This window comes from Lepisosteus oculatus, chromosome 4, assembly GCF_040954835.1.
Source record: "Lepisosteus oculatus isolate fLepOcu1 chromosome 4, fLepOcu1.hap2, whole genome shotgun sequence".
Classification (NCBI taxonomy): Eukaryota; Metazoa; Chordata; class Actinopteri; order Semionotiformes; family Lepisosteidae; genus Lepisosteus; species Lepisosteus oculatus.
The window spans coordinates 47,482,566-47,509,584 of NC_090699.1; the positions used below are offsets into that span (position 1 = coordinate 47,482,566).

At 35.1% G+C, this 27,019-nt stretch overlaps 1 protein-coding gene across 3 annotated transcripts in view; it reads right to left on the reverse strand.

Moving 5' to 3' along the window:
- cfap20dc (CFAP20 domain containing) overlaps window positions 1-26,394 on the reverse strand; it is a 168,089-nt gene extending 141,695 nt beyond the window's left edge. For 2 of the 3 annotated variants that reach the window (XM_069189314.1, XM_015347091.2), the window contains exons 1-6: window positions 26,324-26,381; window positions 25,134-25,176; window positions 23,567-23,656; window positions 23,048-23,141; window positions 20,012-20,084; window positions 6,040-6,154 (exon numbers count right to left, since the gene is read on the reverse strand). In XM_069189314.1, the coding sequence (XP_069045415.1) occupies window positions 6,040-6,154; window positions 20,012-20,084; window positions 23,048-23,141; window positions 23,567-23,656; window positions 25,134-25,176; window positions 26,324-26,370 (462 nt within the window). In that variant the 5' untranslated portion in view covers window positions 26,371-26,381. Of the gene's footprint in view, window positions 1-6,039; window positions 6,155-20,011; window positions 20,085-23,047; window positions 23,142-23,566; window positions 23,657-25,133; window positions 25,259-26,323 lie in introns of all 3 variants that reach the window. The other variant, XM_069189315.1, reaches the window with a different exon arrangement.
- Window positions 26,395-27,019: the final 625 nt, after the last annotated feature.

Here is a 27,019-nt window from a genome sequence, read left to right on the forward strand (position 1 = left end):
TTAGAAATATAAATTTGTTTGGTGCGAGTGAGGTTGTATTTAATCTCTGACCAAGGGAAACGTTTCATTTTTTCAAAGAAATGTTTGTTAAAAAAAAGTCATGGTTCCAGTGGGATTCGATCACAGAACGTGTGATGTGGGAGTCAGAAACCTAACCCACAGCGCCGCCGGCAAGGTCACATGTAGACTGCTGAAAAAGCACTACAGAAACATTATCAACAGACAATGTACAGCATGTACTATTCTTGTGTTGCGGTACATGAATATAATTATATCGTTATTAATTTCTTTAGAAACGCGATTCCATATTATATTCCCTTTTAATCAAATTCTAAAAGTATGCTTGTTGACTCCGGTATCCCGTTAGTTAAAGACTTCGATGCTTAAAATGTTTAGGGAGAAATAGAATACTGGTGTGTATTTTTTCTTTAAAGTACCAAGACCAGCCATATACTGTATGTTTATGTACCAAAATTAATATCGTTTATGGCCTTCACACAGGTTACAGTATGCTCCTATTCTTTTTATGCTCAGCTACTAAGATTTCCCTTCAGTGGTAAAATTCCATATAAATATTCAATACTAAAACGGGCACAGTAAATCCGTTTACTGTAAATCTTTCTACGACAGACCAACGAACCACAAGTGCCCCTGTCGGTCAACCAATCACGTACCGCGGTACCGCGCGTCATCATGCGTCACAATGCGCGACGCCGTAGCCAATTACCTCCAGTACGTGTCTGTACTGCGCACTTTGAATGGCTGCTGTACTTCTGTACTTTGAATCTGTACAAGCTGCCTCTTCCGAAGTGCACCAAATATGGCGCAGTATTCAGACAATAACAAACCATAAAGCCAAAATAAGCAGTGTTACATCCACTGAAAGTAATTTCTCTCTCCCAGAAGAGCTGAACGCCTATTATGCCTGCTTTGAGAAGGGAATCACGGAATCGCCGGCGCCAGTGCTCCCGGCAGCTGATGATACAGCCTTGTCAGTCATGGAGAGTGAAGTCAGGGCAGCCTTCATATGGGTGAACATATGGAAAGCGAATGGCCGGGACAGCGTTCCAGGATGGGTCCTTAAGTCATGTGCAGACCAGTTGGCCACAGTTTTTATGGATATTTTAATTTTTTTACGTTTATAATCTTCCATTTCTGTTTGTTTTAAGAAAACTACCATTATACCAGATCCAAAGAAAAATACTGTGACCTGTTTTAATAACAGACTGGTAGCGCTCACATCCACCATAATGAAATGCTTTGAACGGCTAGTCATGAGACACATTAACATAGTGGTACCTGAATGCTTAGACCTCCTGCAGTTTGCATACCGGCATAACATGTCCACTGACGACGCTATTTCTCTCACTCTTCACACTGCCCTGCCTTATTTGGATGATAAAGACGCATATGTCAGAATGCTATTTAATTGATTATAGCTCCGCATTTAACACGATAGTTTCTTCCAGACTAGTCAGGAAGCTTAATGACCTCGGAATCAACACCTCTCTTTGCAGGTGGAATATGGATTTCCTGACTGGCATACCACAGACTGTGAGGTTAGATGAAAAGCTTTCTTCCACGCTGACCGTCAACATAGGATGCTTAGCCCCCTTCTGTTTTCCTTGTTTACCCACGACTGTGCGGCCAGACACAGCTCCAACTCCATCTACAAATATGCTGATGACACTACCATTATTGGCCGGATCACTTCAAATGATGAGACAGCATACAGGGATAAGGTCAGGAACCAGGTGGAGTTGTGCATAATCTCTCCCTCAAAGTCAGCAAAACCAAAGATCTGGTCATCGATTTTAGAAAGCTGGACAGGGACCACTCCCCTATTTACATCAATGGGGTGGCTGATGAGATGGTTAGCAGCTTCAAGTTCCTGGGTACCTTCATCACTAATGATTTAACATGGTCCCAGCACGTAACTGGAACTACAAAGAAGGCACAACATCACCTTTACTTCCTCAGACAGTTGAAAAAATTTGGTCTATCTTCAACTGTCCTTACTACATTTACAGGTGTGCTACTGAGAGTGTGCTCACGTGTGGGATTGCAGCTAGTTGTCTGACCGGAAGGCATTACAGGGGGTGAACAGGTCAGCCCACTCAATCATTGGAGTACAGCTCCCCTCTATTTCGGACATTTTTACAACACCCTGTATCAGGAAAGTTGGAAGTATTGCTAAGGATACCAGTCATCCTGGTTTCTCATTTTTCTCCCCTCCTCCCCTGTGGTAAGCATTATAGGAGCATAAAGTTACAAACTTCCAGATTCAGAGACAGTTTCTTCCCACAAGCAGTCAAATTACTAAATTCTATCCCTACCACTGGGTCACAATGATGTTTTTTTAAGTTGTATGTTATTTAACTTGTTGCTTCTACTATTCTATGGTTATGTTTTTTGGTATTTCCTTAATGTCTTTGTATTGGAGCTTACATGCAAATTAGCATTTCACAGCACTTGTGCATATGACAAACTGAAATGAACTGAAATGAACTGAAATTCAAACTTGAAGCTGCTGTACTTGAAAGGGAACAAGTAATAGGTTTATTCCATGCTGAAAAGAGAAGAAAGAAAACACAATGTTTCAGGCATGGAGCCTTCTTCAGTTGTGAGGGCTGCTGTACTTGTTTGTTTCTTGACTAACTGCAGTTAAATATCACATTAGTTTAAACTGTTTATATCTGTGAACATGATCAGGTAAAGCATAACTCATACTTTAATCTGTCGTACCCTTCTTTCACTTTTGCAGTTCTCACTCTACAGGAGAGTCCAGCCTTGTCGTTCACAAAGGTGGGAAAAAGGGGGTGGTGGGAGATCAAACATTATCGAACATTATGAAACTAGATTATAATTGTAAAAATATATTATACATAGTGGCTATAATGATTAGAATCTAAAAGAAACTACACAATTATAAACCTCAGTTGCTATTTAAGGGTTGTTGTAAACTGGCAAAACTGGTTTTCACTCCCACCATTTTCACAGTGTTCACGTTTGCTAACTGACTCATTTTCATTCATGTTATAATACTATTATTTTAATTATTTTAATATTTAACATACTTTGACGTGAAATAAAACTCACAACATACTTTAAATATTATATTTTTATTAGTAGTAAGTGTTTATTTGTTAAAAATAAAACCTGTGCATTGACCAGGAATCAAACCTGGGACCTTTCAGGTGGCTGGTAAGCATTTTACCACCGTAACACAGTTTGGACAAGCTACATTCCAAGCTAGTGTATAAGCACTTCATTTTCCATGAAAACAATAACAACAGCAAAATGTAGTTAAAACGAACATGTTAAAATGTTTCCAAAATAACCACAGGTGAACGAGATAAAGAATTCAATGCAGATGTATACAAAATAGAATATGTCATCAGTACTCACTACTGTATATTCAAAGTTTATATCCATAAATTATTATTATTTATGATGTTCAGAAACTATTTTTATTTTCAGCTACATAAAGATCCTTTAGTTACATGATTCCCTATTAATATGCCATACTTAGTGGATTTTAAAAAGAACTACAACTACAAGATGTAACTGAAATTGTTAGATGGTTGCAGTCAAGGCTCTGAATTTTCAGGTCAGGAGAAGCCTGCAGTCATGCTACAGCCCTGATGTTTGAGGTTGGTGTGAGAATGTGATTTATAGAACTATACAACCCCTAAATCCACAGTACCTGCATTTACATTGTATGATAACTTTTACAATTTACACTACTGATTTACTCATACTGTATGTTAGCGTAATTTACATCAGTGTTATGATAGTTAAATTCTCATTTTTTAAAAATGGATTTATGGAGTTCAACTTATGACTAACATCTAGCACACCACAAGTACCATCTATTGATCTTTATTATCAGTGAATACTGGCATCAGCCCTTCGCTCGTGTTTGGAACTAATGACATCAGCATTGGCAGCCATCTCTTTTGGTAATGGTCCTGCTACTAATGGGGTTGCCCGATCTAAGAATGCAAAGGGTTTTAGAAAACAGTGTCTTAAGTTTATTTTACTCCTGAACCTTTTCTTCCATCACAGTCAGGGGCCAGTCAGACAGCCTCTCACACACTTCTTCCACGGGTGGTGGCTTTGCCAAGGCTGTTTCTGTTCATCACTTCCAGGGACTCCTGGGGAACAGGCAGTTCCTTCTCCCTCATGTCAAGGTTCTCTTGGTATGCAAACAGTGGCTCTATTGTCTATTGAGCAAGGGCCTACTCTTAGACCAGCTTCTCTCCTGGGCCAGATATTGCTGATTGTTTAAACGTCTGCCATGTTTTGTTTCAGTAGAGACTGTAACTGGGGAAGCTGCCTCTCTCCCAGGGTTTCAGCTACAAAACACATTGTTTTCAGTCTAAGCACTACTAAATTGTTTTTTGCATATTTCTTTAGCAAGCTACTGTAAATTTACTATGTTTCCCAGCTTTTGACACCATGTTTGTGGATTTCTATCTTTTCAATCACTTTGTTTCATTCTTTTATTTTGCTCTTATGAAGGCCTCTATGGAGAGACTCCTCTCCTCCAGCTATATCTTTCTCTGCAACAGCCAGTTTTAGCTGGGATTGAAGATGTTTCTTCCGTTTCCACTTCTGCCATTGCACTTAACACCCTAGATTGAAGCTTGGTGAGTGTACTCCTCTCTTGCTTGACCTTTTCCAGTTCTACTGGAAGGTGATCTGCTGTTGCTGCAGGATGTTCTGTTCTTTATTTACTTTATTCAGGCTTCTTCATTGACTCACATCTTGGCTGGAGTGACGTTTGCTCATATGTCTCGCTAAATTGGTCACCTCAGTCTCTAGGTTCTTTGGTTGCTACCTCACCTCTTACCGAACTTCATTCAGATGCTTCTGCAAAGTATGTTTATTCATAGCCAGGCTAGATTGCAAGGGGTTGATCTTTCAAGGTCAGCCTCCTTGATCTCCAGGTTTTTCTCTTGGCACTGTTTAGCCAACAGTGTTTATGCCCTCTTATTCAGTTCTGTTATCAGTTTGGTGCACGTTAGATGCTGTTGAACTTTGCATGCTCTTGAAAAGGCTAATAACCTAAATTCAGTAATTCAGTGATTCTTTTTATCCTATCCCCTCTCTCAGTTCTTGTTCCATTTTTTCATCCATCGCATTCCAGTAGCTTTAGGAGTGATTGCCCATGACTTTGTTCCACACTGTCTTGAGAAACAGACACTTTCATTTCCTACTGCACCCCAGGCCCTGAATGGGCAGAAAAAAATATTTTCTGAACTAAACTGAATTATGGTCATTTTTGGCCTTATTTACTGTATGCTGTTTCAGGGTATACAGGATCAGCTGTTTAATCAAATACTCCATTTTGGGTTTTCCCCTCCAAAAAACTTTACATTATTGGCCAAATATGGCATACTCGTGAATGGAATATTTAAAAAGCCATCAGGTAAAAAAGCAGTCCTTTTTATTTACAGTGCACGGAAAAAATAAAAACCTCAAAAAACAAAAGCCTAGTTATGTCTGAACTATAACTAGACTTATTCTGTCCTTCTCTATAAAGGGATGGGCAGCTAATGGGCTTAATAGCATCACAAAACTCTTTCACAAAATTAAGTCTTTCTCAGAGACTCTTCAAAACTCTTATACAGTTCCGAGAAGTATCCCATCTTGCCTCCACCCACCACCCTCTTACAGTATAAGTGGAAAACACATGTCTTTTTCTAAAGAAAATAAATTTAACAATGATTTCTATTTTTTATAAAAAAGGATGTGTAATGATTGTGATAAAAAATTAAGAAGATGTCTATGTGGATCTACATGTGCAAGTAAATTAAAAACTTTCTGTATAAATAACAACCAAGTAATATGTCAACGGGAGTGTCCTCTTAGAAAAGGAAGGATGCCAACACCAGGATTAGTTTAAAAATGATAAAGAGAGTAATTTTTCCACTCTTTATATTTAACTCTTTGATTTTACACTTTTTATAACAGCACTTTTGTACTGGCAATTAAAGTGATATATTGTAAAATGAATCCATGTACAGTACTTACGATGCTGCGTTTCAGACATGAAAGAGGTATCTTTGCATGCAAGGGGGTAGCAGATACTTCCTTATGAACAGTAGATAGATAAAGTCTTCTTTTTAGGTTACCCAGGTCTGTGATCCTAGAAATAAATAAGACAATAAATGATGGGGGTACATTTTGAAGAACATGTGGAATAGCTGCTGTTAAAATACATAAGTTTAGAAAATGACTGTCAAGTTTGGATTTTATTTCTTCTAAGTTTAGTATTGTAATTTCCTTTTTTCTACAAATGTAAAGTCAGTGGCTGTAGGCCCAAAATATATAGAATTCACATGCTAATTTATTCCCACCTTCACTGCTGAATCTTAACAGTTTCTTCCCTCATAATAGAATTCAATTTGAGTGAGGAGAGGCACCACGAGGCTATAATAAATGTGCTTGTTCTGAATCCCCTTAAGCTCATGTTTATGATGAGAACAAATTGTCAACTGCTAAAAAGGAAAACATTACGGTCTTTCTTTTCTAAACATGCACCTGTCGTTCTCATGTGGCATGTGCATTCTCAAAGTAAGCTACAGTACAAAACATTTTTCGCTTTCACTTCCTAAGCACATAACCACAGCAAAACAAGGAACTTTACTGTTTGCAATTCAGGTAAGCCCTTTGTGGTAGGAAGGAAGCAAGAAGAGCAAGGAAGCTGGAAATGTTCTGAAGTACTGGTAACAGATTTTGAGTACAATGCATGATTACACAGATGTAATCATAGCCACTCAGGGATGCCATAAATGTAACGTTGGCCGGCCCAGGGACGCCAAATATGTAATCATAGCCAGCCCAGGGACGCCAAATATGTAACGTTGCCATAGCCAAAATGTAAATGTAGTGGCTCTCTGAAGGCACCAGTTCTGTAGGGTTTGGGCATTTACTGAGACAATTATTAATTGTAGCAGTAAATCACAAAATTGATTCTTTTGATGGCTTTAGAATCCAATCATGCGACATAACTCAAACAACGCACACACACAGGTACTAATACACGAGGATACATTTATTAATACATAGAATATGCATGTAAAACTAACAGATCGTATCGAGAGGGTTATCAGAATACAAAAGGTATATATTCAGTCAGTTACGAAGTGTTACACATATCAAGAGGACATACGTTCAGTATATCATTCATTTAGACCGTTTCATAAATGAACTTGGTTATAACTTCTACATTAGATACTCAAACAAGTACATAACACTTAGGAATTAAATTGATATCAACTGGTTTGGATAACAATTTAATTCTCGAGCTGTAATGCAGTGAAGTTGAACACTCATCCTATCTCTGGGGATTCAGATCTCCTGCGGGCACAAAGAAACAGTTGCAGGCTGTTGCTGTCCAATCCGCGCTCTCTGGCTCGGTGCCAGGCTGTGCTGTGCGGCTTGCGATGGTGCGCTGCTGATGCTCACTGACCGGCTAGTTAGTGTTGGCTTTAACTAGCAAAGTTTGTGCACAGGAGAAAAGATGACTGTGGGTCCCAGCAAGTCAGGAAGAGGACCGGTTCGTTCCTGATGAAGAGCTAGTTCTGAATAGTGATTCAGCTGTCCACAGTTCCGACCTGTTCACGAGGCTTGCTGCTGGTGCTAACCTCGGGTGGATCCTCTGGTTACTCCACTCTAGACTCTTAGAACAAAGGAAAGTTCTGGTACTCGGACACACTGGCCGTTCCGTGGCTGAGTCTCAGGATGGTCAGGAGGCGCGCTGCGAGAATGTCCTGCCCTTGGGAGCCTTCTGCTCCTGGGCTGTCCTGCCCTGGAATTCTCCTTTGAATTCCCTTTAGAAAAGTCCACTGAATTCTCTCCTGAATCTTACTGAATCTCCCAGGCTCTCTGTGTTGCCTGTTTTTACCTGGAGGAACTTCAGCTCGTTGATTGGCTGAAAGTTCCATGGGCATCAGAGTCCCACGTGGGTTACTCGGCCCTACCAGTCCCTGATTGGTTGATCAAGGTGAGATATGAGTCACTTACTCCTGACACTTAGGAATGCAGTCCAGATGTCCATCTGGCACTCCCTAGACAGATAGGCGCCAATGGATGACCATTGATCATGATAGCCAGGCTTAGCTAAGTGCATCCCCCTTTGGGAGCTGTCCTTATCAAAGGAACCTTAAATCAGCCTGCATGAATAGTTTCTCTGTGGCTGCACCACAGAGATGAACAGAGAAATGGGGCCTCATTTGGAAAGGCTCAGAACACTTAATTCTTTCTTATTAATAAGCCTCACCGCTACACAGATTAGAAAAAAAGAAACAGTGGTCAAACTTTATTATTTTCTGTTGGAAGGAGCACTCATAACATTTTAAGCTTATTAGGGATGTTATTTTCTTGGTAGCGAATCTATGCAGTTTAAAAACACATAACTTGGAGCTAGGAACCTATAATTTTAGCACAGACATGACCATATCAACAGTGGATAACACTGTTTACAGAATAGCATATTTTGGAACAATCATGTACAGAAACATTAACTTTACTGAGCCCCCAAACACTCACAAAAAGGAAAGTAGTCTGTGTATTTCTATTATATGTACATTCCTATATAATGTGTGCTTTACTTTTAATAATTGTTAATTACTTTACAATTAATTAATTAAGTTAATTGTTAATAATTAATAATTGTCCCAATACATGCAAAAAATCCCTACAGGAGTTTTCAATGGCATTGGCACACAAGGGTCCCAACCATCTGGCACCAATTCCTGTGTAGCGTTTAGAACTAGGGAGAGTGAGGTCACAGCAGATGAGAATCTCGGATGATTTCCTGAGTTCCCGAGAGGGTTCTCATAGGCCAGGCTCCCTTTTTCAGACTTAAATGCAGAACTGTAGTACCTGAGAAACAGGAAGCAGAAACTGTATAATCTAGTTTTAGAATTAAATGTTTAGTATGGGTTTGGGTCTGGATCTGGAAATCAGCAGCAATCCTAGTAGGAGAAAAAAGTACATTGCCCATTGAGTCCTTTAAACATACAATAAATAAAAAGTTAAAAAAGTGATTGTGAGAGTACAGCAACCTAACAAGGAAGAGAGAATGTGAAGTAAAACATCTCTTTGTACTGTAGGTTTAAGGAAAGATTGCAACAATATCCACATAACGATGCAGGATTCTTTTCCTACCTTCAAGACAAAGAGACTACTAGGATGTGGATTTTGTTTATCCTGCATTCCTTATTCAAAGGTGGATTTTCCTTTTAAAAGTTATCATTGCACCCTGGAAACATTTGTAAAATGACTAACGTAAAACGTAAAATGTTATTGCTTTGTGTCCTGGGTGGTAAATACAACACATACTATAGTAATAGAATATTGTAATCATAGTGTTATGCTGCTATCCCTGAAGTTCAGGACCGAACTCCAAACTCAGGGTCTCATGGTCTCAGAACCTCGGGGATCTTTGGATGGAGCAAGGCTTAAACATGAGGTATGGGAGAAATAAATGCAGGATAATTGAAAGATTAATGGAGTCAGGCATGAAGGAAAAAATAATAGGTAGGAAACTTGCAAGCAGTGGAGGAGGAGATATAAGGCACTGCAATGCAAGCAATGGTAAAGGTGTTGCCTTGATGGTAGTAAAAAGGGCTGGCGACTGAGAGTAGCACAAACAAAAAGAGAAGAGAAAACTTCCTGCAACCAGAATAAAATGCAGCAGGGAAAAAACATCTCTGCTCATTCAGGGCTTGGGGAAAAAAGCTTAGGTGGCTTAGGCGCAGTTCACTCAAGCAGTGCAACTGACGCTGTAGCTCACTCAATATGAGTGTGCTCCAGAACCAGATAACTGAATTATTCGGGAAACGGGGTTTGGTTTGGGATTGAGACCCCATGAGAATGTGCTTACTTCCAGTGGCAACACCGGGAAAGCCTGGGCAAAACACATAGTGTTTATTTACTGTAAGTTTAAAATGTTTTGTGCTAGATATGAAAAATACTACAGTACTTTGAACAATGTATAGAAAAGAATTACACAGCCATTTGTGTTTGCTTCTTCAGGTGACCATTATTGAAACACTGTACTGGAATTGTCTTTACAAAACTAAACAGATTTTGCTTTTTTAAAGAGTAAATTATTGCACTCAGTCTGACTCACTCATCCTAACTGGGTTGTTAATGGTTTGTGGTGTAATGGTCGGTGTGATTATTGTACAGGGCTGTAAAAGGTTTGTGCTGTACTGATCAGTGTGTTGATGAGGCTGAGGTGCTAAAGGTTTGTGCTGTAATGGTCAGCACTGATGATGACAGTTAAGGGTTTGCTCTGTAATAGTCTTGGTCATGACGTGATGTCATGTAAGTTTTATTAAAGATATCGTTACAGGAAGTTTAAAAAAAAATTACTAGCATGGCAGAATTTTAAAATAGCTCAAGATGACAAATTAACACTTTAGCATCATTTTGTTATGAATTGTGAATTCTCTGGTAATTACAATTTTGCATTGACAAAATTAGAATTAATCTAAACAAATATCATACTATTCTTCTGCATTGCTACTATGCAGTTATTCAAATTTGTTCGGTTAGCTAGCCAGGAAGCCATGGTTTAAAGGAGATAATTACCATTGCAGCAGTCCAAACTTAGTATTGTAAAACAGTCAAACCACTACATCTCTTTGCTGTAACTAAATGTTTGATCTGAGAGAAAACTGAAGTAACAGAACCTCATGATTGTGGGCACTAACACTCTAATCACAGTGTTTGAGATTCTATGTTGTATAGCAATCAGCTGTCTTCAAAGACTGAATAAAGCACTGATATTTCACTCTAACAATCATGCAAATTCCAATTAATTTACCAAATGTGTTTCTGGTGCAAATGAAGACAAAATGCAGTTTTTATTTGAAAATAATTCAAAATGTGGACTTGTACAATTGATTATGAAAATAAAATGCATATTCATATCCAAAACTGCTGTACAAACACTTCAAAATGCCATTTTAAATACAGGTAAGCGAAAAGTCCAGTTTGAATGTATTAATAGAAGGTTCACACTAAAAAAGGGATCTTTTCTATCATATTCTATAATTCTATACAATATATCATTATTGTATTCTGACATGAACAGGAATGTGTAGCTACACATCATGCCAAAGCAGAAGATTAGACATTTGCAATGTCTGTACTTCAGAGAAAAATGAAATGCAACGTCATTTACAGTATTTAATACAACATTAGTCTTCATTCATTAGTCCTTGTCATATTAACATTAAATCAAAAATAATTGTTCAACAGCTACACAAAATCTAAACTTTTGTTTTCCCATTACATCTTTACTTACACATACATATATCAGGGTCACACATATGTTGATAGGAGAGTAATGAGAGCATGGTGAGAAAAAATGAGGCAGTCAGAGGGAAAACCAACCTCATTTATTAAAATATTTCAGCAATCAGCAGGTTCTGTAGTCATTGGCTGCAATCTTTTCACACTTAATATCTATAGTTACAACCCGTATAAAGAAAAAAAATGAAATTTGGTATTTCATATTTGAAATAAACCTTCAGGAGTAGTCTTGAATATCCTGGAACACAGCACTAAAACTATGGGAGTAAATATGCTGATTCTTTTCACTACAAAACTTATATAAATATGCATTACATACAGTATTCTACAGATTCATACTTACTTTATTTTGCTGAAATATGAAATTGTACCTTCGCCTGTTACTCAACCTGCATTTATCAAACAACTGCTTAGAAGCAACAGCATTAAATGCACACTGAACAAAACACAGATTAAGATGGACAAGCCTGCTATCAAAATTTTCTACACTGTCCTGATGTTAAACTAGCTTTTACAAGGAAGGGCTCTCAGCAGGCTATCTATTCTAATCAGCTCAGTGCACTGCTCACCTGTTACCTTTGCGCTGCCAAATATTAAAATTCTTGGACTCTAAGGTCAGTCTGTTGCCAGCAGCAATGCAATTAGGAGAAAGAACAATACTATCATCAGCTTTGATTGCCTGAGGAAAATGAATAATCAATAGTAACTTTAAAAGGTTGATAAGCATCTATCAAAGCCAGTGACCGTAAGCTACTGTAGATCTAGACTAGATCCTTATTGTAATATTGAGAAAAGGGTAGAATATTTTTGTAAGAGAATGTGTGCTGCAATATTTATTCATTAATTAGCTAGAAAAATATATTATGTTGTAACTTTAATGCTTTATTTTTAATTATAAATTAAAAACGGTGATCAGTAAATTTACAGCACCTTGCAAAAATATTTACCCTATTGAAATGATGTCCATATTTGTTGAATTATAAATGAAGTACAGTAAACTCTCGTTTTGACGGACTTCAGATTTAACAAACAAAATCTAATAAGAGGTTTTTTTTTGCGCAACTGGGAACATTCATCCTGCTGAATTATGTTCTGTAGCTAAAACACTACCCAAACACATGAAATTGAATTTCAAATGCAGTAACTGATGGCTTTGGAGAATTTGTAAACATCACAGCATAGTGAATAAAAGAACCTACTGTGAAACTTTCAGTACAGTCACTGAAGAGATTGAACTGTTCTGTAAAAAACTGAATAGATGATTCCAAAATGAAAGCATCATATTATCACAACCACACAATGCCAATGAGAGTCTCTTCTGGCTTGTCATACGTGCATGAGATGTTTAGCGAGGAGAGGATCTCAACATTACTGTTTGCAAATCTGACAGCTTACAAAGATCATCGCAGTGCACATATAACACAATCATGCACACACTCACACAAGAGACAATTTTCCCAGAAGCCAATTAACCTACAAGCATGTCTTATTAAATCTGCAAATCTGTGGGAGACCAGATCACCCAGAGGAAATCCACGTGAACACAGGGAGAACATACAAACTCCACACAGATAAGACCTCAGGAATTGAAGACAGGGACCCAGGGAGCGAGACAGCAACACTAACCACTGCACCACTAAGCTGTCCAAGCTTGGTTTACTTCCAAAATTATGTTTTTTCTCACTGATAATTTTATGGACAGATGGCAATACTGGACATCCCTTTCCTCATATTAATCTGATTATGTGAGGATAAATTGACACTTTTTGAAGTGACTGATGCAAATCTAGTGTAAGGAATGTCTCATCACTGCCCTTCAATGTCTCAGCCCTCTTTCCACTTCCTAAACTTGGCAACCCTGTTAAAATCGGATATGTAAATGTTACACACTATTTAATCAGACCAAATATTTTGCAGTTTGTCTTGTCTGACCACAAATTATTTTAGCACGTTTGTAGTACCACTTAACTACTTTGTTCCAAATTCTCCCATCTCAGCCATTGATCACTGTTGGTCTCATGTAGGCATCCCTCACCAGTTTCCTCCTTATTATCTCTTGAGTTTGGGAGGAGAGTCTTATTTAGGCAGATTTAAGTGTCTCACTGGTACGATAAGCTCTCTCTTTTTTGAATTTTCACAATTCAGTATCTTTAATATTCTGCTCCAGATCAACTTTATCGCTTTTTAAAAATTTAAAGTTAAAGTTTAAAGTTTAAAAGATGTTTTGATGGTTTAATTTTTGCTTGAAATTCATCTCCTGACTGAGGAACCTTATACAGACAAACATATTTATTCTGGAATCATATGAACAAATGCACACAGAGAGAGGTCAACTAATTATGAAATTTGTGAAAACAAAATATTGTTCTAGAAATAATTTACATTTTCATAACAAAGGTGGTGAATAATTAATTAAAACATTTTAGTTTAGGATTTTTCTTTGCAGGGTTTGCTGGTATTTTTTAACTTCTTTCACCCAGAAAAAATCTTCAATTTGACTCAATTTGACCATTCAAGTCTTGATTAAAATGTTCACTTTAAACAAAAGCGTCTGCATCCTTTGTTATTTCACAAAATGGTATATCATTGGAAGGGAGTGAATACTTTTGTAAGGCACTATATACTGTATCAAAACGTTCAGCTATGAAATAGGAATTTTTCAATACTTTTTTATCATTATAGATTCTTGAGATAACACTGCAAAAATGAAGAATTCGGCACAAATTATAAGAAAGGGTGTTATTCAACAGAATTTGACTTTAATGCTTTTACTTAATAGTTCAACTTTTAATGTGCTAAACCATAAGTTACAAAACAAATTAAAGCCATCAGCTGTCACGATCGTCATAACACACTTCTCATTACAGTGATCAGTTAATTAGGGATAGAAAATAGCATGACCAATTCATGTAATGAATTGTTATATTTTCAGCAGAAGCTGGATAATGAGCTCTGCATAATTACACGCTAATGAGGAAGACATGAAGATTTCTCTATTTTTTCTGCTTAAAAGAGTGAGCAGCCCTTCCTGTTATGGTGACATGGAAACGTAATGGCATATGTTAAAATGCGAGCATTTGTAATTCTTTTCCCTACAGAGGTAGGAAATTAATTCTGTGTTGAAGTTTTCAAATCTCCCAAGACCAAAAGTAAGACACCATAAAGAAACATTTTTCCAGTGAGATTCTAGGGATTAGTATAATACCATTTAAATAAAACTATTCTCATACTTAGACATGTCTTTGTAATCAAAATGCAGCAGAATCTGCTATCCTATTCATAGCAGATTGCTTCCAGATGATCAGAAGGATACATATCAAATCTCTGAAGGGTAGAAGCAGACAGGGGTCACAAGATATAGGCATTTTCCCTGAAATAAAATTATTTCTGTATCTTCTGAAAAAAACAGTGATAAATAAAACAGAATTCCAATGAAATAAAATGAATGTATAAAACTACTGCTGACTCTGAATTAAACTTAACCATTCTTTTCATTTGAACTTTTGATCATAACTTTATCTGGAAGATACATTATTATGGTAATGCTTATGCTAGTATTACAGAAAAGTCTATTCATTGTGACTACAGATGAAGACTTCTGAATATTATCTGACTGTAAATCCTTATCTGAAAAAGCAGAATGTAAAATTATTATTTTCTTTAGCAATAGGAATTTTATAATATAATAATATAATAATCCAAAATATTGTGTACTGTATCAATCTGATCAATTTAAACCATGCATCAATTCATGATGGGAAAACAAAAAAAAAACATAGGAAAGTTTTGTTTCAAGCACCATCTTTTAAAATCAATTATTTTTCATAACAAAGTTGTAGCAGTAGCTATGGAATTTGAAACTAGTTCTATCTATAAAGCAACACGTCTGAACAGGCAGAATTCATCAAACATACACAGGGTGAATTGCTTATTTTTTATTAGCTTATCTTATGCTGATAAAGCCAAAATATTTCGGTAAGAGGGTGCCCAAGAATCAAACTGTATCACAGTTCCTTTTTTTATACTTTGATTATACCAGAACTGCAGTTATATGTTCCCCTGCTGTATCCTAGGAAAAATCAAATATGCTACTAATTCACTACAAAAGCCAAAAGATTAAAAAAAAAATATAACGCTTATTAACTGATGAGCATATGAGACCATCTTCCAACTGTATCTTATTTGTTTAGTGTTTAAGGACGCAGATGCAGAATAGTGTCCAATATCACATAACAACCCAAATGGGGTAACTGTGTTGAGAACGGATCATTTCCTTTGTTTAACAAGCTCTACCTTTTTTAATAATATGTTTTGGTTTCAAAACACGTTTTCTGATGACAGCAGAACATTTCTGTTTTAATAGCATCATGTTCCTTTGTTCATACTTGTTTTGATTCAAGTAAGAAAAGAAAATTCAAATTGCAGAAATGTCTGAGCCCTTAAAATCTAGTTTTTCTGAAAAAACCTTTATTGTATATTCAATCCTCATACTCTTCCAGCATGATGTGTTGATAAAACACTTCTCATCAGCTGTAACTTTAAATTAAACCTGCCAGACCGTATCACCTTGACTGGTTCTTAATACATTTGTCATCAGCTTGTTATTATTCCATGAATATATTTTAGCAACACATTAAATAATATGTGAGCAATTTCCATATTTTTGCAATCATTATAAATTAAGGGTAACTTAAAAAAAATTAAATGTGTCAGTTCATCTTTTCTTTTAACAAAGAACTGAATAATTTTGTAACAGTTTTTTTGTAAATTTGTATGTTTACAGGGGATCAACATGTCAGCAATATGTCAGCAATAAATTATCTGATAAATATTTTTCTCCAAGGTATCATTGTAACAAAGCAAGGGATATCGGTGCCTTAGAATAAAAAAATAATTCTGCTGTTTAAAAGTCTAAATATGATGAGTTTAAAGAGTTTAAAGTCAAGATATGATGCCCGAACATCAAGCGTTGTAAACTATGCATTTCATGCGTAAATTCCACTTTGTTTCACCATGCAAATTTCATCCCCTGGGCCCTAAAGTACAGTCCTACTGCATTAAAGCCGTACAATAACTGTTGATAATAACAACCTTTTTTTTTTTTTGAGGGCTCACCTATGGGTTTTTTTTCAGTTGACTGATTAGATCAATGTTTATTCCACTTTACTGCCTGATAAAAGCAGGAAAACTGTAAAGCCTGTGAAAGTCAGTAAAGAAGAACACAAGCCAACTGAAAAGATGCAGTGTTGCGATCTGGTAGGAAAAAAAAGCTATATTTCAACAGTGTAGACCAACCAGTTGAAATGATTGAGAATGAGATGTATCCCTTGCAGATTTAATGTGTATTTCCATAGTAAAGGATTTTTCATCAATACAAAATTAGAAAAAAAAAATACTTTGAGTTTTTAGGTGATTTCGTCTCATCCAGTACAAATCAGAACTACTCATAGCTCCGGCGTGCTCCCATAACGATCTGTGTGGTCTGCAATAGTTGGTAACTGAGCTGGACATTCAGTTATTCTCATTGTCTCCTCTGACAAAATTCTATCATAATTTGTACCCAACACTTGTACAATTGGATATCTAATGTCATTATCTGATGATCACTGACTGACTACTGCTGCATTTGATGGCACATCTACTTACTGTATGTAAAAGCACCTGAAATTACTGTGTGACTTTCTGATAATCAAGCACCGATGTGCACGAGACTGCATTTTGTGAATTTAAGATTATAACATAACGACATGATTGCATAATGTCCATCAGGACACCCTTGAATCCAAATGTAGTGTTAATTACAGCTCTAATTTCTGAATGCAGCTCTACACTCAATTATAATTAAATTAAAAATGCTAATGTCCATCCATCCACTTTCTAAACTGCTTTCTCCAGTACAGGGTCATGGGGAAAGAAAGAGCCTAACCCGGCATTAAATGGGTTCAAGGCAAGGTACACCCTGGATGAGAGGCCAGTCCACTGCAGGTCACATATACTGTACTGTAGATGCAAACATGGACATATTCACATCAGAGCTAATTTCACAGAAGCTAAATAACCTACCAGTATGTCTTTGGACTGTGTGAGGAAACCGGTGTACCCTGAGGAAACCTACAAGAACACGGAAGAACATACAAACTCTACACACAAGAATTGAAGAATTGAACCCAAGGCCCTAGTGCTGTCTGTGCCAGCATGCCATGCTACTCACCTCTCTTCTGTTAATTCTTCTATAGTCAAAATCTTAAATTTACAGAAAACTGTACTGTTTTCATGCGTACAACCTTATGTTTGAACATATATCAAGCATCTGTGAGGAATGAATAAGAATGTTTTAAGTTTACTGTAGTTTGGCTGATGCTGATGATGAACAGTTCAATATTATTTCAGTTGTTGATCAGATCAATCAAATTACAATTACAAAAAAAAACTTGAACATATGAATTCTACCATTAAAAGTAATGTTCACCCATCAGATACAGGGGTGAATTTGCTTTTCACAAGACTACATTGTGGCAAATTGTGTTTAACTATGAAAAACTAGTTTTAACCTAAACTTAAAAAAGGAATAAATATAAATTAACATGCAGGACATGTAAAGCAAAACCCCCAAAAGTCAGATGTTTTTCTTTATGCTTCATGATGCTTTATATTTTGTTGCATAAGCTGATTGTTTTTTAAAGAAGGTAAATGGGACACTGATAAAAGTCTGCCCATAAAACTTTTTTTCTTTAAAACTTAATTTTCAACTGAATTCATTAAACTAATTACACTGAAAAAGACTCAAAACAATATTGAAAATGCCACTGCACTGCTCTCTCAACAGTGTACATAGAGGAAGTAGAAATAAAACATCCCATGAATTATGATGTATAATTTACACCATTGAAAGTGAATGGCTGGACACTTAAATGCTGCATGGAATACAGTAGATACGTTTGACAGTCAATATACAAAGAATCACAAAACAAACTGAAACTAGATTTTGGGATGGGTACCGATGGTTAAAAATATTTTTTAATTTAATTTTTCACAAAAGGATTTTGTTTTGCTTTTGCAAATAAAACTGATATTTTTATAAATACTTATAAATACAATTTATAACTTATGTCTTTAAACGGATAAATGCTTCAGTTCATAAAACTGGCAGGAGCAGCAGCTTAGCTTGAAAGAGCTGAATTGATGGCATTTCTGGAATCCACTTTCCAGATGGTCATATTAATGTTGTCATATTTTTTCAAATACATTTTATTTATTTTTCTCGTTATATCAACAATTACAAGCTATCAATAGCTTTTTTGTTATGCAAATTATTGCTGCAAAATCACTGAACTTTCCCATTCTCTTCATTTACGTACACATAACTTTTTCGGATATTCCCAGATTTTAATTCATTATTGTTATTCTACTGCTCCAAAGACATCTGGTATATCTTTAGGTATATTTTTATAATGTCACTGTTGTATTAATTTTTGTCTAAATTGAAACAAAGATCAACAACATATTAGATCATATTTTATTTGCCTATTTTTCTGTAGAGGGGCCTGTCAACACTGAGCCCTGGTATGACAGCAGTTTACCATTCAAACTACAGCAATTACAATGTAAGCTTAATAAATGCCTGGAAACATGTCTTATGCTAAAAGTAGATGTAAACTACTGTAGCATTTTAATTTAGTCTTGTTTGTTAAAACATTTTTTATATTTAAATTAAGAATCATATTTTATCTTTAAGTGATAATCAAAACAAATGTTATCATTGCAAGTCTTCTCAATATGAATTTTACAAATATATTTGATGAACTATACTAAATTATCTAAATTGCATCATGAAATGGATTGTTTTAGCAATATAGACAATCTAATAGTCAAAGACCTTATCATGTTGACAATTTCCTGAATATAGGTTCCATAGCAAGGTAGTATTCAGAGCTCATTTCTTTTTCTAGCGTCACATTACTTTTTGGTTGTTAGCATTTTAAACATCACAAATAAATTAAGCACTGAAGTTTGCACCTTCACAAGACTGATGTTTCCTTCAACAGGCTTGGCATGTACAGTTCTACAGTAGCTTTCTATTTATAAGAATAAAAAACACCATTTAAAACGATGCCAAAATCTAGTGAAATAGAACTCTTCTCTAAAATGAGAAGCTAAAGCTAGAGTGATCAAAATAGTCTGCTATTTTCTTAAATTTTCTGTTTTTTCAGTTTTTTACTTTTCAACAGCAGGCAGAAAAAGATGCCGAGATAATTTAACTCTCAGGCTTTGGAGACATTTACTGTAGCTTGCAGTTGTTCTGAGACTGTTTAATTTGAGAGAAACCCACTTCCTGAAAACCACCATGGTGGGATGAAACCAAATATGAAACTAAGAAGGGACACAGGGCAGCAGAGAAATCCCTAGTTTCAGATCAGAACTATTGAAATGTCATTACACAGCTTTCATTTAAAAATATTGGTGTACCTCCTGTCTTTATGGGCATGCCACAACACTCCAGTTTTGGAAAAATAAAAATAAATTAGCTTAATTCGTTCCAAAGGGTCTACAAAGTCATTTCTCACTTCTGGAAAGAACTGGTTGCTCCAATTAACAAATTGCAGTCCTTACGCCATTCATCAAGTGTCTACTGTACACTGAACAAAACATTTAAGAAAGTTGCATAGATTCTTACATCAATTCTGTGGTGAAGTCATTTCCCAAAGGTACATACATCTGAAGAATCAGGTATCTCTGGGTAAGTCCAACTGGAATAAGAAAATTAATTGTTAATTAAGTTTCATTGCAGTTCAAAATGTTTAGTACCCTACACACTTTAGATTAATTCAAATTCAAATTAATTTTAGTCACAACCTTCTGTTTATCCTAAAAAAGCTCAAAACACAGACATATGAAATTATCACAGTTTTAAATCAATGTGTAAACTAAGCTTATGTTTGTTACTTTCGAGGAAAAAGAAATGTCTTTAACAATGAAACTAAAAATAAAACTACATTTTGTTACTACTACTGTACCATGACTCATATAATTTTTTAACCATAAAAACATACCAAAGTACAGACACAGAAGGTCAGCATTTGCTTGGTACTGTATATCTGAATGAACTGTAATTAGATCCTGTGTACACACTTTAAAATATTAAACCCCCAGGAGGAAATCTAGTGAGGCAACAGTCAACAGTCACAAAACACAGTATAAATATTTTCCAAGAGATTCCAAGGAAGAAACAAATCTAGAAATTGGAAAAGAAAGTAAGGTCTACTTAAAGTGATAATGTACAGATTTGCTTGTAAATTTATGAAGAGAGTTAAAATTAAAGTTAAAAAGAGAACTTCTGTACATTTTTATTGTAAGTTCAGCAAAGATGAACATCTAAATGTTATTTGATTTGATGTTGAAATTAAATGTAAACCCTGAAGACATGTAAAATGACTTAAAAGACTAAAGTGTGTTTATGATTAAATTGTTTCTCAAGTGCAGAAGTTTTAAAATATTTGGTTTCTAGAAATGTGTCACTATGCACTTTAAACATTATGCTGTGATTGTGTTCCCTATTAGTAGCACAACAAACGATTTCTTAAAAAGAGGCTCCTATTTTGTGATAATTGTTACCCAGAGAATAACACAAAAACTGCAAAGCCACAGCAAGGAGAGAAACGTAATCATATAATCTCAAATTACAGATATAAATGTTATTAGTTTTATTGCACCATGAAGATATTTTAACAGAGCTCAAGACATTATCTTGGATGAACTACTTCATATACAGTACGTTAATTTCAAATATAAAAAAGCATAAAAGAAACCATCAATATAGTAATACTTGGATTTCTTTACTGGATATAAATCTCAAATATATTTTACAATCTTTGAGAAAATTATAAATATGCCAACTGAAATTGCATAACATGTAATGGGCAATAAAGATGTTGTTGTGGACCCCACACACTCCTGCCTTGCAGAACACTGAAAAAGTGTTGTGTTGTTTACTGAAACAGCAAATTTTTCCACTGAAATAAGACAGATTTGTGCTTTTAGAACAGAAGAAAAAGGAAATATGGACTCAGCTGACTTCTAGTTTCTTCTAGCTATGGAAATTTTACAGTGACTGATTTAACAATGAAAAACCCAACTAACCTCAAAAAACACATGCATATATTTCACTCTTTTTGAGGAAAATCCAGGTCTAATTAAAAACCTGTCTTTTTTTTCTTAAATTTAACTTAATCCCACAGTTAATTAGAAAACTGAATGTGGGTCCTGACTCAAGAAGATGTAAACCAGTTTGAAGATGCAAAAAAACAATTAATCAAAACACATTTTTCAAATAAAAATATCGACTCACACATACACAGACACATACATATTTCTACACAAATTACTATTTTAAATATTTAGATCACCAGATACTGCACACCTTTTACAGTTTGTGTTGTACTTTGAGTCTCTCGATTAATTTAAATTCAGTGACATCAGATTTTGTGGCTTAACCAAACAAAGGTTTATTGCTATTTTTTTAAAAGAAGTCCAAAAGTCGGTGGATGACAGTCCTCCTTTCACAAAACAAAAAGAGAAGTCTACCCAAATGAAGCAGAACCATCAAATGTGAAGTCATGTGTTAACCACCACTAACATACAACGCCACCTAGTGGCACATTAGAGTCAGTCCTCTGTCTTACATCCACATCAATGTATAAATGAAGGGCTCTCAGTTTTGCAGCGAGCGAAAAAGTCTTGGGATATGGATACATGTGGCTTGTTGCAGTGGTTGTAATGGCTTCTGCACATCAGATGTATTATAAATGATACAACATTAATTGATTTCAGGGAAGGTCTTAGTTTTTTAAATGGAATAATATTTCATAAATTGATCACTTCCTTGGAAAAGATTTTAAAAATGTAGTAGTGTATTACCTTTCCTGTCATTGAAATTAAACTTTTTATATTGTGTGAAAACAGTTGCCATTCTATCTAACAAATTTATAATCAGGGAGGTAAATTTAATCAAAATAGTACAAAATAAGGCCAAAGGTAATTTAAACTATTCACTGTTTCATATTCATGCTGAATAACAAGGTTTTCTGGTTAAGTGTAGTATACAGTATTACTTCAATGTAGAATATCAAGGGAAGTAAACATAACCAGAATACCATGGTGTGAACATGTTTCGTATGCACTTCAAGAATTTCATTTTACAAAGCACAACTTTCAAAATATTATTTTTAGCTCCAACAGACAAACTGAAGTCTTTTAAAAATGTTTGAAGTAAAAACTGAAAGGAGAAATGTATCTGTCTAAAAGCAAGTAGCTACATTTGTAATAACCAATAACCTGTTTGGAGTTTGGAGACATTGATTTGCAAAATAAAAATAAAAACACAGATGCACTACTTTACAAAGTTATCTTTATAAAATATAAGTAAAACTACATTACTTTTTTGGCCATTAGTACTGTCATTTATTTGAAAATAAATCCTAGTAAATTCTTATCTGCTATGGAAAAAAAATCTATTATGTATACATTTCTTATGCAGGAACATGGGGAGTCACAGAAAAATTCACAGCCATTAAATACAAGGGAAAATGTTTTAGATTATCTGTTTGTCTAGCCTTTTAGTTACATCATTAAACAACAAGCTGCTGAAATGCTCACTCATTCTTGTGATTAAAGTATCAACCTGAATACTTTAAAGGGTTTGTCAAACACTTACGTGCCATTTTGCTGTCTTTAGGCATCTGCATCTTATTTGTTTGACTGCTGCCTTCAAGAACGTACACAAAACTCTTGACCTCTTTGTCAAATTCCTAGAAGTATAAAACAGCAGAAGATGTTTTTTATGACCACTTTTTGCCGAGAATCACTTATATACAGTATTACTATATGCTTAATTAAAATCAATACTTTTTTTAAGTGAAACAAATTTTTACAGTCAGAAAGGTAGGAGAAATGTAGATTCCACCTGTATGCATTCTAGAGTAACTACAACCAATACAGATAGAATCTACATTTCTCCTCATACAGTACCTAAATCCATATGAGGCTTCTAAATAAGAAGTCTTGAAAGATTCTTGGTCTTTACCAAGAAATGATTCCTACTAGTAACCCTGCATTTCTATTGCATGCTTATAAATCTTATGTATGTTATACACCTAGGAAAAATACAAATTAAAAATAAAATGTTGATATTTTAAAATTTCAGGGAGGATAAAAAGAAATACTTCCTACTTACTTTCCAAATAGCTGCTTGACTACCAAACACTTTCCATTTTGCCATAGGGTCTTTCCCTTGAGCACTGAAGATGTCAACAACTGGGCCACCCTGAAACATCAAAACATTTAAAAGCAGGTATATTCCCAAATGTTTTTTTAAAGCAAACAGGGTTAGCTAACCTATCTCTTTTTTAGGTGGGTAGCTGCGTCAGCATGCGTAGGCTGCAAAGGAACAAGTAATAGGTTTATTCCATGCTGAAAAAAAGAAGAAAGAGAACACAATGTTTCGGCCGTGGAGCCTTCTTCAGGTGTCTCTATCTATCTCTTTTTCTTTCATTGTGAAACATGCATAATAGCTCAAGCACTCCTCTTTACATCACAGTAAAAGCTTTAATCACTGCAGTTATCAAGAGAGTGCCTTTAACTGTGTAAGAATATGTCTGTCAGCTCATTTTTACAAGTGTGTAGTCTCTTGCTTTATGTGTCAAGCTTATATAATAAAAACAACATTTTTGGTATAAATGAAAGATCAAAAGAAACAGGAGCAACACACCTTTAATAAAAAATAACAAACAAGTTGTATCTAAAATAGAAAACTGTGACATGAATAATGGCTCCCAAAAGAACCTTAAATGAAATCAGGAAATAAAGTTAAAAGACAATATTGCACAATGATTTCTTTACTCAGTTTAGTTACTTCAGTTGAGAAATATAACATACTGTATTTCAAAGGATCTACAACAGACTTTAGTCATTTTCTTTTACGATCAGTCTTTTTCTTTGTAAATCTACTGAACTAGTTTTAAGAAAGTATAATTTCTCACAGAAAAGCAGCTCTAATTTGAATTTTTATATTATAATAATAAATAATAATAAACTTAATTTATAGCACCTTTAAAGGTGGCTTCTCAAAGCGCTTTATAGGATGACAATAACAATAAATAATAAATACACAAGATAAAACACAATTACAATATACAGAGGAGACATGGATGGTGGTACTAAGAAAAGCAGAGGGGTGAAGAATGGAACCAGTTAAGTAAAGGCTTTTCTGAAGAAGAGGGTTTTGAGTCTGGATTTGAAGGAGATCAGAGAAGGTGACTCTCTGATATCCTTGGGGAGAGAGTTCCAGAGCTTGGGGGCATAACAGGAGAAGGCCCTGTCACCCATACAATGTAGACGGGCTTGGGGGACAGTAAGGAGAGCAGAATTAGAAGAGCGAAAGTTGCAAGGTGGGGAATAGGGTGATAATAGTTCAGACAGGTACTGAGGTGCCAACCCATGCAGAGCCTTATAGGTGAGCATTAGAATATTTTCTCATCATATTAGAAATAATATTAGAAAATAAGGGACTAGACAAACAGCACCTTGATGTGCTCTGGAGCAGTTCACATATTAACATTGTTTCTTACATTTTTCTAAATGATTACAACAAACCAGTATGCCATCCCTTTTGATAAGCCTAATTAAAGCAATGGGAAACAAATATTATTTAACAAACATAGGTCAAATGCTGAATAATGTAAATAAAGATAAGCTATATTGGTAGCGGATACAAACAATGGTTAAAAATAAGTCAGTCTTACCTGGTATTCATTTTTGAACATGCTTGGAAGCATTGCTTTACCACTGAAAAGTAAGAAGATGAAGAGGTGGGATTTGCTGGGATTTTCTTTAAATTCTTATGTTTTTTATTGCTATGATTTATAACCTGAAAAAAAAATCAAAGGAGATATAGTCTTTAATAGTGTCAGACCTGATACATCAGTTATTAATACTGTATTTGCCTCCATTTATATAGCATATACATTTTATATTATTTTAAAAAAGTATATACTATACAACAAACATTTTCTGCTGCAAAACCATGTTTTATAATGTAACACCAACGAGATGCGCATAGGCCATCAAAACTTAGCTTAGTAAGCTTGGGATCCTGGCTGTTTCCCCTTGCCATGTATAATTCCATTCAGCTATTTTCTTTTTACCTTGGTGTCCCTGTGTCATGCTTTCTAGTTACATTTTACAATTGCCTCTACCTGTAATCTTCCATCAGACTGATTTGATGTGATAAAAGAGCTTCTATCCTCATAGATGATGTACCATAGGAAACTTATTTTTTAAAAGAATGCTAGGAAAATAGGAAAGTGATCGATAAAAACAGCAGTGCAACAAAAGTTACAATTCACAACTTATAAATTTGCTGTTTTCCATCACATTTAACGTAGTTTTTGGCTTTTCATTTGTTACTTTGTTTTTACTGTACCACGGTAGCAAAACAGGTCACGCGGGTCACTGGATTGGCTGTTTCTACATAAGAACTAACTTAATAATGATCTTCGATTAGTGATGGAATTCTTCCTCCAACTGTACTAACTGAATCTCTTTTACTGCATTAATTGTAAAGATAATGTAAGATTACTGTCCAGCTAGCCTGTAATGCCTCCAAATAGGCGACTACTTTAAATATTGCAGAAAAAATAAGTTCAAAGATAACACATTTCCCTTTCAATTAAATAGTAAAGTATTACGAGGATTTATTAGCTTCAATGTACGAAATACGAAAACCGTATCAGACAATTTATCAAGTGGTTGATTTCATAAATGTTATCTAGTTTTACGCGTGAATTTCGGTTTGCCGCTTTGGACCTTTCATCGATATTTAAAAGTGTAAACTAAACCACTTCTTATGCACCACATCTAATGAAATCTTAAGAGTCAGTTTCCATATCAATTTCTTATTCATATTTTATAATTTACCACCATTTTCAAGTACCATTTTAAAAAACAAAAATGTTCTTCTATCCCAGCAGAGTCCCGCATGACTTCCTGGAAATTGCAGAGCTGTTTCTATGGTGACAAGACGCTACAGTTTGCTGCTCTCCGAGAGCATGCGTACTTTAGGTTATTAGGTACAAAGAACAGGTTACCCCAGCAAGGTCAGATTCAGCATTTTAACAAATGTACCTTTCAAATAGTATTTCCTTGCCTCCTATTGTTTTCGTAATTTTGTAAAAATTATGGAAATGCTTCTGAATTTTGTAATTGTTTCTTCAGAAGCAATAGAAAAAAATATATTGCTTCTAAAGAACTACAGGTGGAAAGATTGCTTCACAATGCACAATGCATAATGATTATTGCAATAATGAATTCATTTTCTATACACTTTCTTAAATAAAGTGAAGTAGATTAACTGTAGATTAAACTGTTATTCACGAAATGCTAATTGCTAATTTATAAATGAGCTATTTACTGTAAGGTGCAAGATATTTATGCTGTTGACAGTATTCTACTACAGCCCAATACTATTGGTGAGTTAAAATATAATTTATTACACTTCTAACAAATAATACAATACTAGCAATACAATACAATTTATGCATTACAATTACCACAATTCAGAAGTTAAAAAGGTCTCAAAGTGGTGATTGTTCATTATCAACCTTTCCATATTACTAGTGGTTGTTAAAGC